The 14422-nt window shown below is 55.6% G+C and overlaps 2 protein-coding genes across 4 annotated transcripts in view; both read left to right on the plus strand.

Annotated features, from left to right (window-relative positions):
• Positions 1-12695, plus strand: part of LOC135964858 (SH3 domain and tetratricopeptide repeat-containing protein 1-like) — a 49326-nt gene extending 36631 nt beyond the window's left edge. For 2 of the 3 annotated variants that reach the window (XM_073999949.1, XM_073999950.1), the window contains exons 2-7: positions 2247-2427; positions 3603-3753; positions 7345-7467; positions 8172-8334; positions 9296-9492; positions 12310-12695. In XM_073999949.1, coding sequence (XP_073856050.1) covers positions 2294-2427; positions 3603-3753; positions 7345-7467; positions 8172-8334; positions 9296-9399 — 675 coding nt within the window. In that variant the 5' untranslated portion in view covers positions 2247-2293 and the 3' untranslated portion in view covers positions 9400-9492; positions 12310-12695. The remainder of the gene's footprint in view (positions 1-2246; positions 2428-3602; positions 3754-7344; positions 7468-8171; positions 8335-9295; positions 9493-12309) is intronic. The other variant, XM_073999951.1, reaches the window with a different exon arrangement.
• The window catches only part of DEFB108B (defensin beta 108B), an 875574-nt gene that overhangs the window by 484654 nt on the left and 376498 nt on the right, over positions 1-14422 (plus strand). The window lies entirely within an intron of this gene.

Here is a 14422-nt window from a genome sequence, read left to right on the forward strand (position 1 = left end):
GGCCCTAGGAGGGATGAGAGTTTGGGAAGGACCGTGTGAAGGGGCCCCGGTCCCACACATCTGCCCAAGGAGGGGTGGGGGGTTCAGACCCAGGCTTCTTCCCCAGGGGCATTCTGTGACTGGAAGGAGACCCTCCAGGAATCCAGCGCCCCAGCCCCCACTGCAGCCTCCCGTGGCTCCTGGCACAATAGCCTGTGGCACCTCCTCCTACGAGGCGGTCCCCGGGGGTGCTGGGGGATTCAGACTTGGAAATGCAGGCCAGGGAACGGGGATCATGCTTCCCTGTCTCCCCACCCTGCGCTGAATGGTCGAGGAGACCGAGGACGGGGCTGATACCCCACATGCTTACTTGGGGTCATTTTTGAGTCACTTTCGGTAGTTTGTGTCCTTCTAGGAGTTGGCTGTTGTGTCTAGATGGTCTGATTTGTTGGTCTACAATTGTTCGTAGTGTTTTCATGGAATCCTTTTATTTCTGTCAGGTCAGCAATAATGTTTCCTCTTTCATTTCTGATTCTAGAAACTTGGGTTTTTAATTTCTTATTTATTTCTTTTTATTAGAGATGGGGTCTCATCATGTTCCCCCATGCTGGTCTTGAATGCTGGCCTCAGCGATCCTTCCACCTCGGCCTCACAAAGCGCTGGGATGACAGGCGTGAGCCATGGTGCTCAGTCTCTGATTTTAGTCATTTGTGTCCATCTTTCTTTTCTTGGTCAGTCTGGTGAAAGATTTGTCAATTTTGTTATTATTTTCAAAAAACCCACTTTTGGTTCTGTTGATTATCTCTCTTGTTTTTCCATTCTCTGTATTTTTACTTCCCATTTCCACTCTCATGTTTATTATTTTCTTCCTTTTATTCGCTTTGGGTTTAGTTCATTCTTTTTCTAGTTTCTCAAGGTGGAAGGTTAGGTATTTGATTTGAGATTTTTCTTCTTTCTTTGAATGTAGACATTTACCGTTATAAATTTCCCTTTCAGCACTGCCTTAGCTGCATCTTGGAATTTTTGATACACTGCTATTTTTTTTTTTTTTTTAAGACGGAGTTTTGCTCTATTGCCCAGGGTGGGGTGCAGTGGTGCAATCTTGGCTCGCTGCAACTTCTACCCAGGTTCAAGCCATTCTCATGCCTCAGCCTCCCGAGTAGCTGGGATTACAGACATGCACCACCCCACCCAGCTAATTTTTATATTTTATTTTTTTATAGAGACGGGATTTCACCATGTTTCCCAGGCTGATCTCAAACTCCTGGACTCAAGCGATCCTCCCGCCTCGGCCTCCCACAGTGCTGGGATGACAGGCGTGAGCCACCGCGCTGGCCCGGGCTGTGCATTTGTTTGCATTCTTCTCAAATTAGTTTTCAGTTTCCCTGATGGTCTCTTTGACTCACTGGTTGTTTAGGAGTGTGTAATTTCCACATATTTTTGAATTTCCCACATTTCCTTCACTGTTGATTTCCAGTTTTGTGCCAGTACAGCTGAAGAACACCTCTGCTTCGGTCTCAGTCCTTCTCCCTTCACTGCGGCTCATTTTGTGGCCTGGCACATGGTCTGTCATGGGGAATGTCCTCTGGGTGCTCGAGAGGACTGTGTATTCAGCTGTCGTTGGGTGGCGTGTGTAACAGATGTCCATTCGGCATACCTGGTTTCCTGTGTTAATGTCCAGAACGTTTCTGGCACTAGAAAATCAGAAACTTTCCACCATTCCCAGCGCCCTGGATTTGGGAGAGACCAGTGAGCCTGTGGCTTGGGAGCCTGGTTGCATGAGAGAAGCGTGTGTGGGAATGCCAGGGGCCGGCTTTGAACCCCATTCCCCCAATATGATGCCGTGTGTGGCGGACATGACACTTGGCTTTGCTCTCTCAGGGTTCCATCTGCGACAGGGGCTCCTTGTGCCCCTGGCCTCATCAGCTCAGGCTGAAGGCAGCCCTGGTCCTGGCCAGAGGGGCTTTGTGAAGCAGAAATAGATGGCCTGGTGCAGGCGCCGAGCCTGGTCAGGACCTCGGCCCTGGGAGTTGTAAAGAAGGCCGGCCTCTACCGTGAGCCTCTGCACCAAGGTGTGCCCATGTCACGGTGTGCTCGGCGTCTGCCCTGGCACGGGTGCATGGCCTGTCTGCGCTCAGTCTCCCCGCCTATGGGGCCCAGGTTCATGGAGGTGTGAAAGAGGCAAGCACAGCGCAGGGGCCTCCGAGCCCAGCCAGCCTCGCTTCAATGCTGGGAGACTAACGTCTTCCATTTTGTCTTCTGCCCAGGCCAGCTGCGGACTGTCCAGTGGCTGTGCTACTTCTACAGCACCGTCATGCCCAGCGAGGCCCAGTGTGTCATCTACCATGAGCGCCAGCTCTCCCTGGCTTGCAAGGTGGCCGACAAGGTGCTGGAGGGGCAGCTCCTGGAGACCATCAGTCAGCTGTACCTGTCCCTGGGCACCGAGTGGTAAGGGCTGGCTTTGCAGTGGTGGGGTGGGGGCAGGCAGGGCAGGGAGGGGGGCCCAAGAAAGCTGGCCCAGGACCCCAGCAGCCCCTCTCCTTTTGATCATTTGGTTCCTTGGCATCAGATGCTTTGAGCTGGTGGGCCTGGGGTCGTCCCAGGGCTGCTGCTGGCCCATGAGTCCCAGCTTGAGCCTCCCTTGTTGGGTCAAAGGTCATCTCCACCCCAGCAGAGGCAGTACGTGCACTCTGGGCTGTTCTTCCTACTATGGTGGCTTTTGTCCTCTGACCTCTGCCTGCCCCGAATCTTCACTCCTGGCCTTCATCTGTCCCCTTAAATGTGACCACAGCAGCCACCTGTGGCTTCTCTCCCACAGAAGACAGAGCCAGTTGTGTCACCTGCTTCCCTGGGGCAGGGTTTCAAGGTCTCACGTCCCATATGTGGCCTACTCGGCTTCCCCCAAGCATCCTGACCTGGTGGGGTAACCATGGCCCTGGCCACCCCACCCACAGGGCCCAGTGACATTTCCGCAGTCACACCCCATCAAGTGTCAGACTTACTGAGAGAGCAGGGAAGGAGCCAGATTCCATGGGGACCCGGGAGACTGCCTCCAGTCTTGGTCTCAGGTTCACAGAAGGAAAATGGGCCAGTGTGCTAGAGCCATGCTTCTCAAAGTGTAGTCCCCGGACCAGTAGAGCAGCATCCATGTCACCTAGGAGCTTGTGGCAAGTGGGAGTTCTAGGGCCTGCCCCAGGCCTGTGGAGCTGGAAGCTCTGGGGGCAGGGCCAGCAAGCTATACAGACAGGCCTCCGGGTGACTGTGATGCCTGCACACCTTGAGAACCATCCACCGAGATAGCCTCTGAACACTAACGGCACCTGGTGCGTCTGGAGAAGACACAGGCCATGTCTGGGAGGCAGGGGAGATGGACTAGCACACTCCTCCTGCCACAGGGCAGCATGATGCTCGATTCCCTCAGAAGGATGTCGTTCATCTTTTCCACGCCGTGTGTGTTCACCCTGGCCCTCCCAGCAGCCTGGGAAGGGCAGAACACTGCACACACAAGAGGGCCGTTCCCAGTCCGCACATTCCAGATTCATCTGTCACCAGACCCACGGGAGGAGGCAGACTGGTTCCAGGAGGATGAGAACCCTTGTTCTGACACCTGTTTCTGATTCCAGTGCCTGCAGATCTGCTCTGGACTACACCAAACGAAGTCTGGGGATTTTCATTGACCTCCAGAAGAAAGAGAAGGAGGCGCATGCCTGGCTGCAAGCAGGGAAGATCTATTACATCCTGCGGCAGAGCGAGCTGGTGGACCTGTACATCCAGGTGAGTGGCAAGGGATGCAGGAGGACCCCTGTGCTGTTCACTTTCTGTCCATCCACCCATCCATTCATCCTTCCATCATCTCTTTACCTGTTCATCCTTCCATCCATCCATCCATCCATCTGTCCATCCATCCATCCATCATTCATCCATCCTTTTATCATCCATCTATTCACCCGTCTATCCATCCATTCACCTGTCCATCCATCCATCCATCTGTCCATCCATCCATCCATCATTCATCCATCCTTTTATCATCCATCTATTCACCCGTCTATCCATCCATTCACCTGTCCATCCACCCATCCATTCATCCTTCCATCATCTATCTCTTTACCTGCTCATCCTTCCATCCATCCATCCATCATCCATCCATCCATTCTTCCATCATCTTCCCATACACCTGTATGTCCTTCCATCCATCCATCTATCATCCATCCATCCATCCTTCCATCCTTCCATCCTTCCATCATTCCATCATCCCATCATCCCATCATCCATCCATTCACCTGTTCGTCTTTCCACGCAGCCATCCATCCATCCATCATCCATCCCTCCATCCATCCATCCATCCCTCCATCCATCCATCCATCTATCATCCATCCATCCTTTTATCATCCGTCCATTCACCTGTCCATCCATCCATTCACCTGTTCGTCCATCCATCCATCCTTCCATCTATCTTTCTATCATCCATCCAACTGTTCACCCTTCTATCCATCGATCCATCCATCATTCTTCAGTTCACCTCTTCATCCATCCATTCACCTGTTCGTCCATCCTTCCATCCATCCTTCCATCCATCTTTCCATTATCCAACCAACCATCTTCCATCCATCCATGATCCATCCATTCACCTGTCCATCCATCCAACCATTCATCATCCATCCTTTTATCATCCATCCATCTATTCACCTGTTCATCCATCCCTCCATCCATTCTTCCATCCTTCCATCATCCATTCACCTGTTCATTCTTCCATCCTTCCATCATCCATCCATCCTTCCATCATTCATCCACTCGCCTGCTCATCCTTCCATCCATCCATCCTTCTATCATCCATCCATTCGACTGTTCATCCTTCATCCATCCATCATCCATCCATCCATCCATTCGTCCATCCATCATCCATCCATTCTTTTATCATCCATTCATTCAGCCACCATCCATCCACCTGTTCGTCCATTCATCCATCCATCCTTCCATCATCCATCCATTCACCTGTTCATCCTTCCATCCATCCATCATTCATCCATCCATCCATTTATCCATTCATCCATATATCCGTCCATCCATCTATCATCCATCTATCCTTCCATCATCCATCCATTTATCCATTCATCCATATATCCGTCCATCCATCTATCATCCATCTATCCTTCCATCATCCATCCACTCACCTCCTGTTGATCCTTCCATCCATCCATTTATCCATTTATCCATCCATCCATCCTTCCATCATCCATCCATCTTTCCATCATCCATCCATTCATCTGTTCATTCTTCCATCCATCCATCATCCATCCATCCATCATCCAACCATCCATCCATCCATTTATCCATCCATCCATCCATCATCCATCCAGCCATCATCCATCCATCTGTCCATTCATCCATCTATCCTTTTATCATCCATCCTTGTATCATCCATCCATTTCTCATCCATCCATTCACCCGTCTATCCATCCATTCACCTGTTCATCCTTCCATCCTTCCATACATCCATCTGTTCATCCTTCCATCCACCTGTTCATCCTTCCATCCATCTACCTGTTCATCCTTCCATCCATCCACCATTCATCCATCCATCATCCATTCATCCATTTATCCATTCATCCATATATCCATCTGTCATCCATCCATCCTTCCGTCAACCATCCACTCACCTCCTGTTCATCCTTCCATCCATCCATCATTCATCCATCTATCCATTTATCCATCCATCCTTCCATCATCCATCCATACATCTGTTCACCCTTCCATCCATCCATCCATCATCCATCCATCCATTCATCATCCATCCATCCATCCATCCATCATCCATCCATCTGTCCATTCATCCATCCATCTGTCCCTTCATCCATCCATCTGTCCGTTCATCCATCCATCATTCATCCATCCATCATTCATCCATCCTTTTATCCATCCATTCACCCGTCTATCCATCCATTCACCTGTTGTTCCATCCATCTGTCCATTCATCCTTCCATCATCCATCCATTCACCTGTTTATCCTTCCATCCATCCATCATCCATCCACATATCCATTTATCCATTCATCCATCCATCCATCATCCATCCATGCTTCCATCATCCATCCATCCACCTGTTCATCCTTCCATCCATCCATCATCCATTCACCCATCCATTCATCCATCCATCCATCCTTCCATCATCCATCCTTTCTCCCATCCATCCATTCACTGTTCGTCCATCCATCCGTCATTCATCTATCCACCCACCAATCTACCTATTAATCCATCCCTCCATTCATCTATCTGTCAATTTGTTTATCCATACATTCGTCTATCCACCATCTATCCATCCATATGCACATACATCGTCTACCCTCCACCCATCCATACATTATCTACCCACCCATACATACATACAGACATACACACATCATTCCACCCATCCATCCATCCATCCATCCATCCACCCATCCATCCATCCACCCATCCATCCATCCATCCATCCACCCGTCATCCACCCACCCGTCCGTCCATCCATTCATCCGTCCATCCATCCATCCATCCATCCCAGCATTAATCTATCCACACACTCATCCATCCATCCATGTGTCTACATCTCCTCATCCATTCATCCATCCATCCACTCATTCCTAAGCCACTGCTGAGCACCTGTTGTGTGCTTTTCCCTCCCTCTAATTGGTTCCCTCACATCCTCCCCCAGTGGCCAGCATCTTCTCCCTGAGGGCAGAGGCACGGCCCCTCACAGTGCCCAGCACCTGCTGGTATACAGCACATGCTCAAATAATGTGACCACTCAGTTAACACACAGAAGAACTTGCTCCAAGCGACACGTGGCACATCTCCTTACAAAATGAATCTATCAGTGGCTGTTTTCAGAGGCTTTCCCAAACACAGTGTGATCTGGAACAAATTGTGAAGCCCACGAGCCTGGTGAAGCTTTCATTATTGAGCATCTGCTGTATACCTCCTTGAGCTGAGAAGAGGGATCAAGAGCTCATGGCCAAGAGGGGACCAGGCCCACCCACAAACACTGTTGATGTGGCAGGGATGTGGCAACGCAGAAAGGAGCCAGGGGCTGGGCTCCCAGCAATCTGGGGGCCACGGAGACTGGTTTGAGTGCAGGGGGAGTGGGCTAGGGCTAGCCCTGGTGGTAGGATTCACAGGTGTCGGGTTCCTGGGCTGCAGCTGCTCAGTCACCTCCTGGCACTCAGGTGCATCAGTTCATTGTCCTCATGCCAGTGGTGGGGGCAGCCCTAATGCACAGGGTCTGAAAAATGCTCAGGTGTACCTGTAGTGTGTGAGAGGAAGGAGGCTGGCAAAGGTGGGCATGGCCATCTCGCCAGGTGTGGGTCTTGAGGGAACTTCTGTCTCCTTTCAGGTGGCACAGAATGTGGTCCTGTACACAGGCGACCCCAGCCTGGGGCTGCAGCTGTTTGAGGCAGCTGGAGACATCTTCTTCAATGGGGCCTGGGAGCGGGAGAAAGCCGTGTCCTTCTACCGGGTGAGCTGGCCTGTGGGCTGATGCGGGTGGGCCTCAGGGGGGCACCTGGAGGGCTGAGGCACAGCTGTGGCAGGGCAGAGGTCTCCCACCTGGAGGCAGGGTTACCCATGCACATGCTTAGTTTCCAAGTGTTCTCACCGGGAATGATACTGACCGTGCCCCTGCCCGGGACAAACGTTTGGGGCCTGGATGTGACAATGGCTCTACCCTTGTACCTGATGATCTCAAGCAACCATGAGCGAGAAGTCCTGTCCCCATCTTCCAGATGAGGAAACAGGCTCAGAGAGGCACAGGGACATGTCAAAGGACACACAGCATGTCAGTGGGAGGCCCAGGTCTGCTTGCACCCCGAAGTGGGACGGCTTCTCCCTTCCTCTGAGCTCACGGTGTGGCTCAGCCCTGGGCACAGATAAATGTGGTGTTTTTAGAGCAGAGAGGAGTGCTGGCTCCCCCCAGTCAGACCCCTGGTGCCCAGGTGGGAGAGGCTGGTCTGAGGCTGCTGGGTGTAGCTGGATGGGCCTCAGGTGACTCTTCAGCCCCCAACTTGGGTGTCTGAACTGTGTGTTATCCCAGAGCACAGAGCTGTGTGGAGGTGCAGGGGTAGCTGGGGCGTGGGAAGCTCCAAGCACATGTTTGAGCTCTGAGGAGGGCGCTGGGCAAGGTGGGTGCTGCGGGAAACCTGACCCCACCTGCCTGTGTGGTAGGACCGGGTCCTGGCCCTGGCCCTGGCAGTGACTATGGGCAACTGCAAGGCGGAGCTGCAGCTACAGCTGTGCAAAAAGCTGGTGGCACTCCTGGCCACCCTGGAGGAGCCCCAGGAGGACTTGGAGTTTGCCTACATGGCCCTAGCACTCAGCATCACTCTGGGTAAGTCCCCTGAGCCCCCACCCTGCCAGGACCTACACTTTGCCAGAGCCCAGCCTCCAGGTCTGCAGGGCAGGAGCTGAAACAGCTGCTGGATTTTCCTGGTCTCCTGTCCAGGCAGGCAGATCTGCCCAACTGGCTTCCCCATCCGGCTGTGGGGCACAGCCCGAGGTCTCTCACGCAGTGCAGAGCTCCCTGCCTGACTGAGCTCTGCTTCCTCTGCCTGTTCCCGCTGCTGACCACAAGGGCCGTCCAGTGTGCCCTCTGCCTTCCAGACATGCCAGGCATCTCGTTGGTCCCTGTATGTGCCAGGCTGAGTGGCACATTCCCTTTATCTTGTGCCCTTCCCAACCTCATCAACCACACGGCTCTCTGGCTGATAAAATCCCAGTTCCCCTTCCAGCAGTCTGCCCCTTAAGGCCGGGCATCCCCTGGTGCTGTGCCAGGGTCATCTGTCCCCCTCCAGAGACAGGGAACCCTAGGCAGGCCGCATGCCCCAGCACCTTGTGCCCCGTGGCCCAGTACACAGTAGGTGTGCAGCTGACTCCCCAAAGTAGGGGGCTCTGATTGTGACACACGCAGGAGGAGTCGGATGTCACGTCTGTGGGTTGCCTGGAGCCGGGGTGCCCGGGAGCACCTGGACTGCATGGCTTTTGGGCTCCCCTGGTTAAAACCAGTGAGCAAAGGCAGGTGGCTATGTGTAGGCACAGAGCTGGGCCATCCAAGTCCGACTTTGCCAAAGCCTCACAGTAGACAGGGGCAGGCCTTATTAGTTCTGCTTTGCAGATGGGAAAGAGTCTGGGAACCTGGAAGGGACTGGCCAGAGCTGCCCAGGCGACCACAGGTGCCTGGAGGCAAGCCAGGTGTGCTGCCCGGGGTCTGCATACCTGCTCCTGAGGGGCCTGTGCCCTCCCTGCCCCAGGGAGCCGCGTCCTCACACCTGCCCCTTTGGCCTGCACCCCAGGGGACCGGCTGAACGAGCACGTGGCCTACCACTGGCTGGCTGTCCTGCACCATCAGCTGGGCCAGGGCAAGCTGGCAGAGCAGTTCTACCTCAAGGCCCTGTAGCTCTGCAACTCGCCACTGGAGTTCGACGAGGAGACCCTCTACTACGTGAAGGTGTACCTGGTGCTCGGTGACATCATCTTCTATGACCTGAAGGTGGGTGGGGAGGGGCAGGGCTCGGGGTGTTCCCGGCCCCTTTGGAGTGGTATCTCTACCCTGACCCAGAGGCCTGGGTTCCAGCCTGCCTTAGGAATGGCCCAGTGGCCTCCCTGGAGCTCTGCACGCGGCTGGAGGAACCGGCAATGTTAGCAGATACAACCCAGCTCCCAAGCTGACCAGGCCCCACCCTCAAGAACTCAGTCTCAGCCAGGGAGGCTGACACATGAGTGGGCAATGGTGGCCTCTGGGTAAAGAAGGGGGATTGTAGTCAGGGGGACCCTCCTGGAGGAGGTGACACCAAAACTGAGTCTTGACAGTCAAGTGTCAAGTTGCATTTAACAAAGAAAACAGGGTCGGGAGAAGGACATTTCAGAGGACGGCATCATCCTCACATTGAATCCACATTGCAAGATCCAACCCAAATCCTGGCGCCTCCTCTAGGAAGCCTGCCCAGGGTGCCAGCCTGCACTGAGCAACTCCTTCCTGGAGTCCCGAGACACCTTGAATCTTCACATCACCCAGGAAGGGTGGGGTGGGACCAGTGTCTTACCATCGGGTTCACAGACAGGGAAACCCCAGCTCAGGGCAGGTGCAGTGGGGCGGGGCCCCAGCCAGCCAGGCTGAGGCCTTGCTGGGTCGCGTCTGTCTGGAGCGGAGGTGCTGTGCTCCCTCTGCCCCCAGCCCTGCAGGGGTGGAGAGCTGGGACTGTCAGACTCAGACCTGGCGTGTCTCCACCCCTCTGCCCAGCAGGCACCGCCCCTACTCAGCATCGCACCGGCACAGCGTCAGTGCTCCTTATGGACTGAGGGGCCAGGGCACTCCAGTCCAGGGGCCGAGATCTTGGGGTCCTTAAAACAACATGAGGAGCTGGGGCAGCCCTACGACCTCGCCCCGTATCATATCCCCCACCGCAGGCCTGGGGCTGCCCGGAAGGCCCCCGCCCAGTGCTGGCGACACCTGGTGGTCAGAAGTGGTCCCTGTGGCCTCCCAAGTCCCAGCCAGACAGGGAGGTGCCAAGTGTCAGACGCTACTTACCGCTCAGGGGCTCGCCTGGGACCCAGGGAGACGGGCCTCCCAGAAGAGGCCTTTATCTCTCTTGGTCAAGCCTGCCGCCCACTCCGCCTGCCCAGGAGGAAGGAAAGGGCCAAGTAGTACCTGAGAGGCCAAAGTCCACGGTTGGGGTTGAGGGGCAGAGGCCTCCTTCACCTCCTTCCCATGCACAGCCCTCTGGGCCTCATCGTGACTATGCTGTCAGCGCAGGCCAGCTTCCCACAGGGAGGTCCCCTTGGAATTCCCCAAGGGCGGCTGTCTTTCCAAGGCTACACCCTCCTCCTTGTATAGGAGGCTCTGGACCCAGGGCCCAGAGGAGTAGGAGAAAACGCCGGGCTGCATGGGGCCTGGAAGGCTGGCAGAGAGGCAGGGGTAAATGGGCATCTTTGCCGATTGCCTCTAAAATGGGGTCCCCTTTAGTGTACACGTGAGAGTGAGCCCTGGAATAGGGAAGATTAAGTGTGTCCTGGCTCAGCCTGCCACTCACTAGCTGTTGCACACACTACAGGCACATGGAAATGCACACACAAATGCACACGGGCACAGGCACACGCACACACAGGCACGCGCACACACAGACACGCACACACAGGTGCACACACGCACACACAGACATGCACACAGGCACACACACAGGGACACGCACACACAGGCACACAAACAGGCACAGACACACGCACAGGCACACAAAGGCACAGGCACACGCAGAGACATATGCATTGGCTGGCTCCTTCCTGTTTAGTTGGGATGCCCCCACCCCTTCAGGAAGCCTTTGCCTTCCACCCCTGGCTGAGTCTGGGGCCTCCTGGGCCCCCCACAGGCTCCTGGGCTTCCGTCTGCCACAGCCTGGGCCACCCTGTGTGGTCAGTGTTTACTCCCAGGTCCCTCAGACTGGGAGCAAGGACGTTAGGCTCAGCCAGGCACCCAGCACAGAGTCCAGTGTTCGGCTGGGCCGGGGGCATTGGATGAGCAGTGGCGGTGACTCGGGGCCTTCTCACGCCCCTGCTCCGTGTGTGGGGCGGGGCAGTGGGGGAATGGACTGCTGCATCTTGGACTTTGTCCTTGACCCTGGGAGCCATCTTGAGATGGTAAAGGACAGGCCAGGCATGGGTCTTAGAGAGGTTCCTTGGGTGACCCCCATGTGGAGGAGGTGCCTGGGGAGAAGCCGGGTGGGGGATGGGAGGGTGAAGGAGGAGGTCTGGGAGGAGGCATCCCAACCCAGGGATGGTGAGTTTGGGCCAAAGATGCATTGAAAATGGGAGTGGATGTCTGGGGCGTCACACTCCGTCAATATTTCAGGGAACATTGCCAGAGAGGACACCTGTGAGATGGTTTTGTACCTGGCCTGTCCCGTGGAGGGCCTGGAAATGGTCAGCATGGACAGGGGCCAGAGGGGAGCCTGGGTCACTCAATGCTGTGCCCCTGCTGTGGCTCGGAGCCACGGGTCCTGCATGGAACTCTCAGAGCAGGCAGGATCTGCCCTGACCTCGGCCCATGGGGAAAGCAGCCACTGCCTGCAGAGAGGGTGGCACTGGGGCAGGACGGTTGGGGTGAGTGGGGTGTAGGGACAGTCAGGAAGGCTTCCAGTGGTGTCAGGGTCGTCCCCACTTCCTGCAGCTGAGACCACAGCAGTGTAACAGGTTTCGGAGCTCATGGGTTGAGCCAGCATTGGCTGGACATGTGGAATGACCTGGAGACAGGAATGGCTTCTGGGAAGATGGGCTCCGAGTCCCCCTTTTGCTGAGCATGACCTGTCCCCTTCAGGACCCGTTTGAGTACTACCAGCTGGCACTGGCAGCCGCCGTGGACCTGGGCAACAAGAAGGCACAGCTGAAGATCTACACGCGGCCGGCCACCGTCTCCCACAACTTCCTCCTGGACCGTGAGAAGTCGCTCCTCTTCTACCAGAAGGCCAGGACCTTCGCCACAGAGCTCAACGTCCGCAGGGTCAACCTGCCTCCTCTGCCACTCTGCGGGTGGGCCCCCTGGTTGGCCCCCAGCCACCCTCGCTGAGGACAGCATCCGAGGGAGTGGGTTTTGTGCAAGGAGGATGGTCTCCTCCCTCTCCTGGTGGCTCCCGTGGCTCATTTTCTGGGAAGTGGGGCATGAAAGCAGAGTTCAAATAGCAATAAATTTTTCTTTGCAATAACCTACCGAAGTCCCCAGGGCATCCTTCCCTGTGTGCTTCCTGGGCTGTGTCTAGGGGCCAGCTCCTTCCCTGGTGGCAGCCCTCTGATCTTGGGGATGAGAAGGACCGTGAGTTCAACAGACCTGGGCCAGGTCACCATAAGCCTCGGTTTTCTCGGTGGCCAGAGGGGAGATGGTGGTGGAACTCTCTAGGCAGCTCCCTGCTCTCCCTGCTCAGAGCTTTTGCTGTAGGTCTCGTGCCGCCCTTGACGTTAACCTTCAGGCCACTGTGCCCGGATGTGGGGGCTGCTAGTGTCCCTGTTTGCCATTGAAGAAATAGAGGCACAGAGAGGTTAGGTGTCTGGCCCACCGTCACACAGCAGGTAGGGGCAGAGACGCAGAGCCCAGTACACTGACCACCACACCACCCTGCCAGCCTGCAGCCAGGAAGGTGTCCCCCATTAGGACCCAAGGTCAGCTCCTGGACCACTCTTGTGGTGTCGGGAGAGCCACAGGCCAGTGAGGGTGGCCCCGGGGATCCCTCACTTAGTGTCCTCTGCTCCCAGACTTGGTTGGGCTGAGCCTGGCCAGTCCCACCTCTGGCCACTGGTCAGCCCTGCGGGAAGTGAGATGCAGGGATCTCTGCCTGTGTAGACGCTGCTACCCAGTATTGAAAGCCTTATCTGGGCTGCCCCCAAGCCATCCCCACACACCCCTCCCCTTCCGGTCCCCGGCCCTCATCCCAGTCCCTGGAATCCCAGGTTTTCCTTGTTGGAATCTCTTGGCCTTAGGGAACACAGCTCGCACGGTCTCTTTGCCAGTTTACAGCAAGGAAACCGAGGTTCAGAGACTGTGGGTGTCCCACGTGATTCTCACATACACTGCACTCTCCCAGGCCCCTCTTTTAAACACTTTAAATGAGGTGACATTCACATCGCATGCAATGAACTATTTCAACGCGAATAATGTGGTGGCATTTGTGGATTCACAGTCCTGTGCAACCACTCACGCCATCTAGTTTCAAAATGTTTTCATCTCCCCAGAAGAAACCTGCCATCCTCACTAAGCTGTTACCCCTCCTTGGTATCCCCCAAGCACCTCGTTTAATGGAAGGGGAAACTGAGGCCCGAAGAGAGACTTGCCAGTGGGCGGAGCTCTGATCATAGGGAATCAGGCACACATCTGCTGCTTCAGTCCTGTGATGGTTTGCCACCCAGCAGAGGTGACAGAGCCAGGAGGTTCTGGGAGTGCCACAGGTGTCACTGGTTCAGTCCTGGGTTGGTTTGCCACCCAGCAGAGGTGACAGAGCCAGGAGGTTCTCGGACCCCATGCTTGCAGCCAGAGCCCTGCCCCGAGCCTCCCCACCAGGGGGCAGCAGAGAGCTTTCCAGAACCGGCCGCGAGACTGGCGGGAAGCAGCGGGTCAGAGCTGCTGACAAACCTCACGTGGACCCCAGATCGCTGTCTCTGTGGGTTGGGCTTGGGAATTGGAGAGGAGGCCGAATGATTGGAAACGTGAAGACAGCACGGCCTGGCTGGAGGAGTGGGAAGCGCCGTCACGTTGACTGAGGACACAGACCTCCTGCCCGCTGGGCCGGGCCTGCAGCCATTCTTCTCGGGGTGGGGTCCGCAGGTCCGGCTTGCTCTCGGCCCCCGACCTGCCTCAGAGTCCGGGGGGCTTTGGAACTGTGCTTTCCCATCTCCACCCACCCTGGCTGGTGCCATGAGGGGCCTGGATCCTGGGATCCTGT

The sequence above is a fragment of the Macaca fascicularis genome, chromosome 8 (genome assembly GCF_037993035.2).
Source record: "Macaca fascicularis isolate 582-1 chromosome 8, T2T-MFA8v1.1".
NCBI classification, from domain to species: domain Eukaryota; kingdom Metazoa; phylum Chordata; class Mammalia; order Primates; family Cercopithecidae; genus Macaca; species Macaca fascicularis.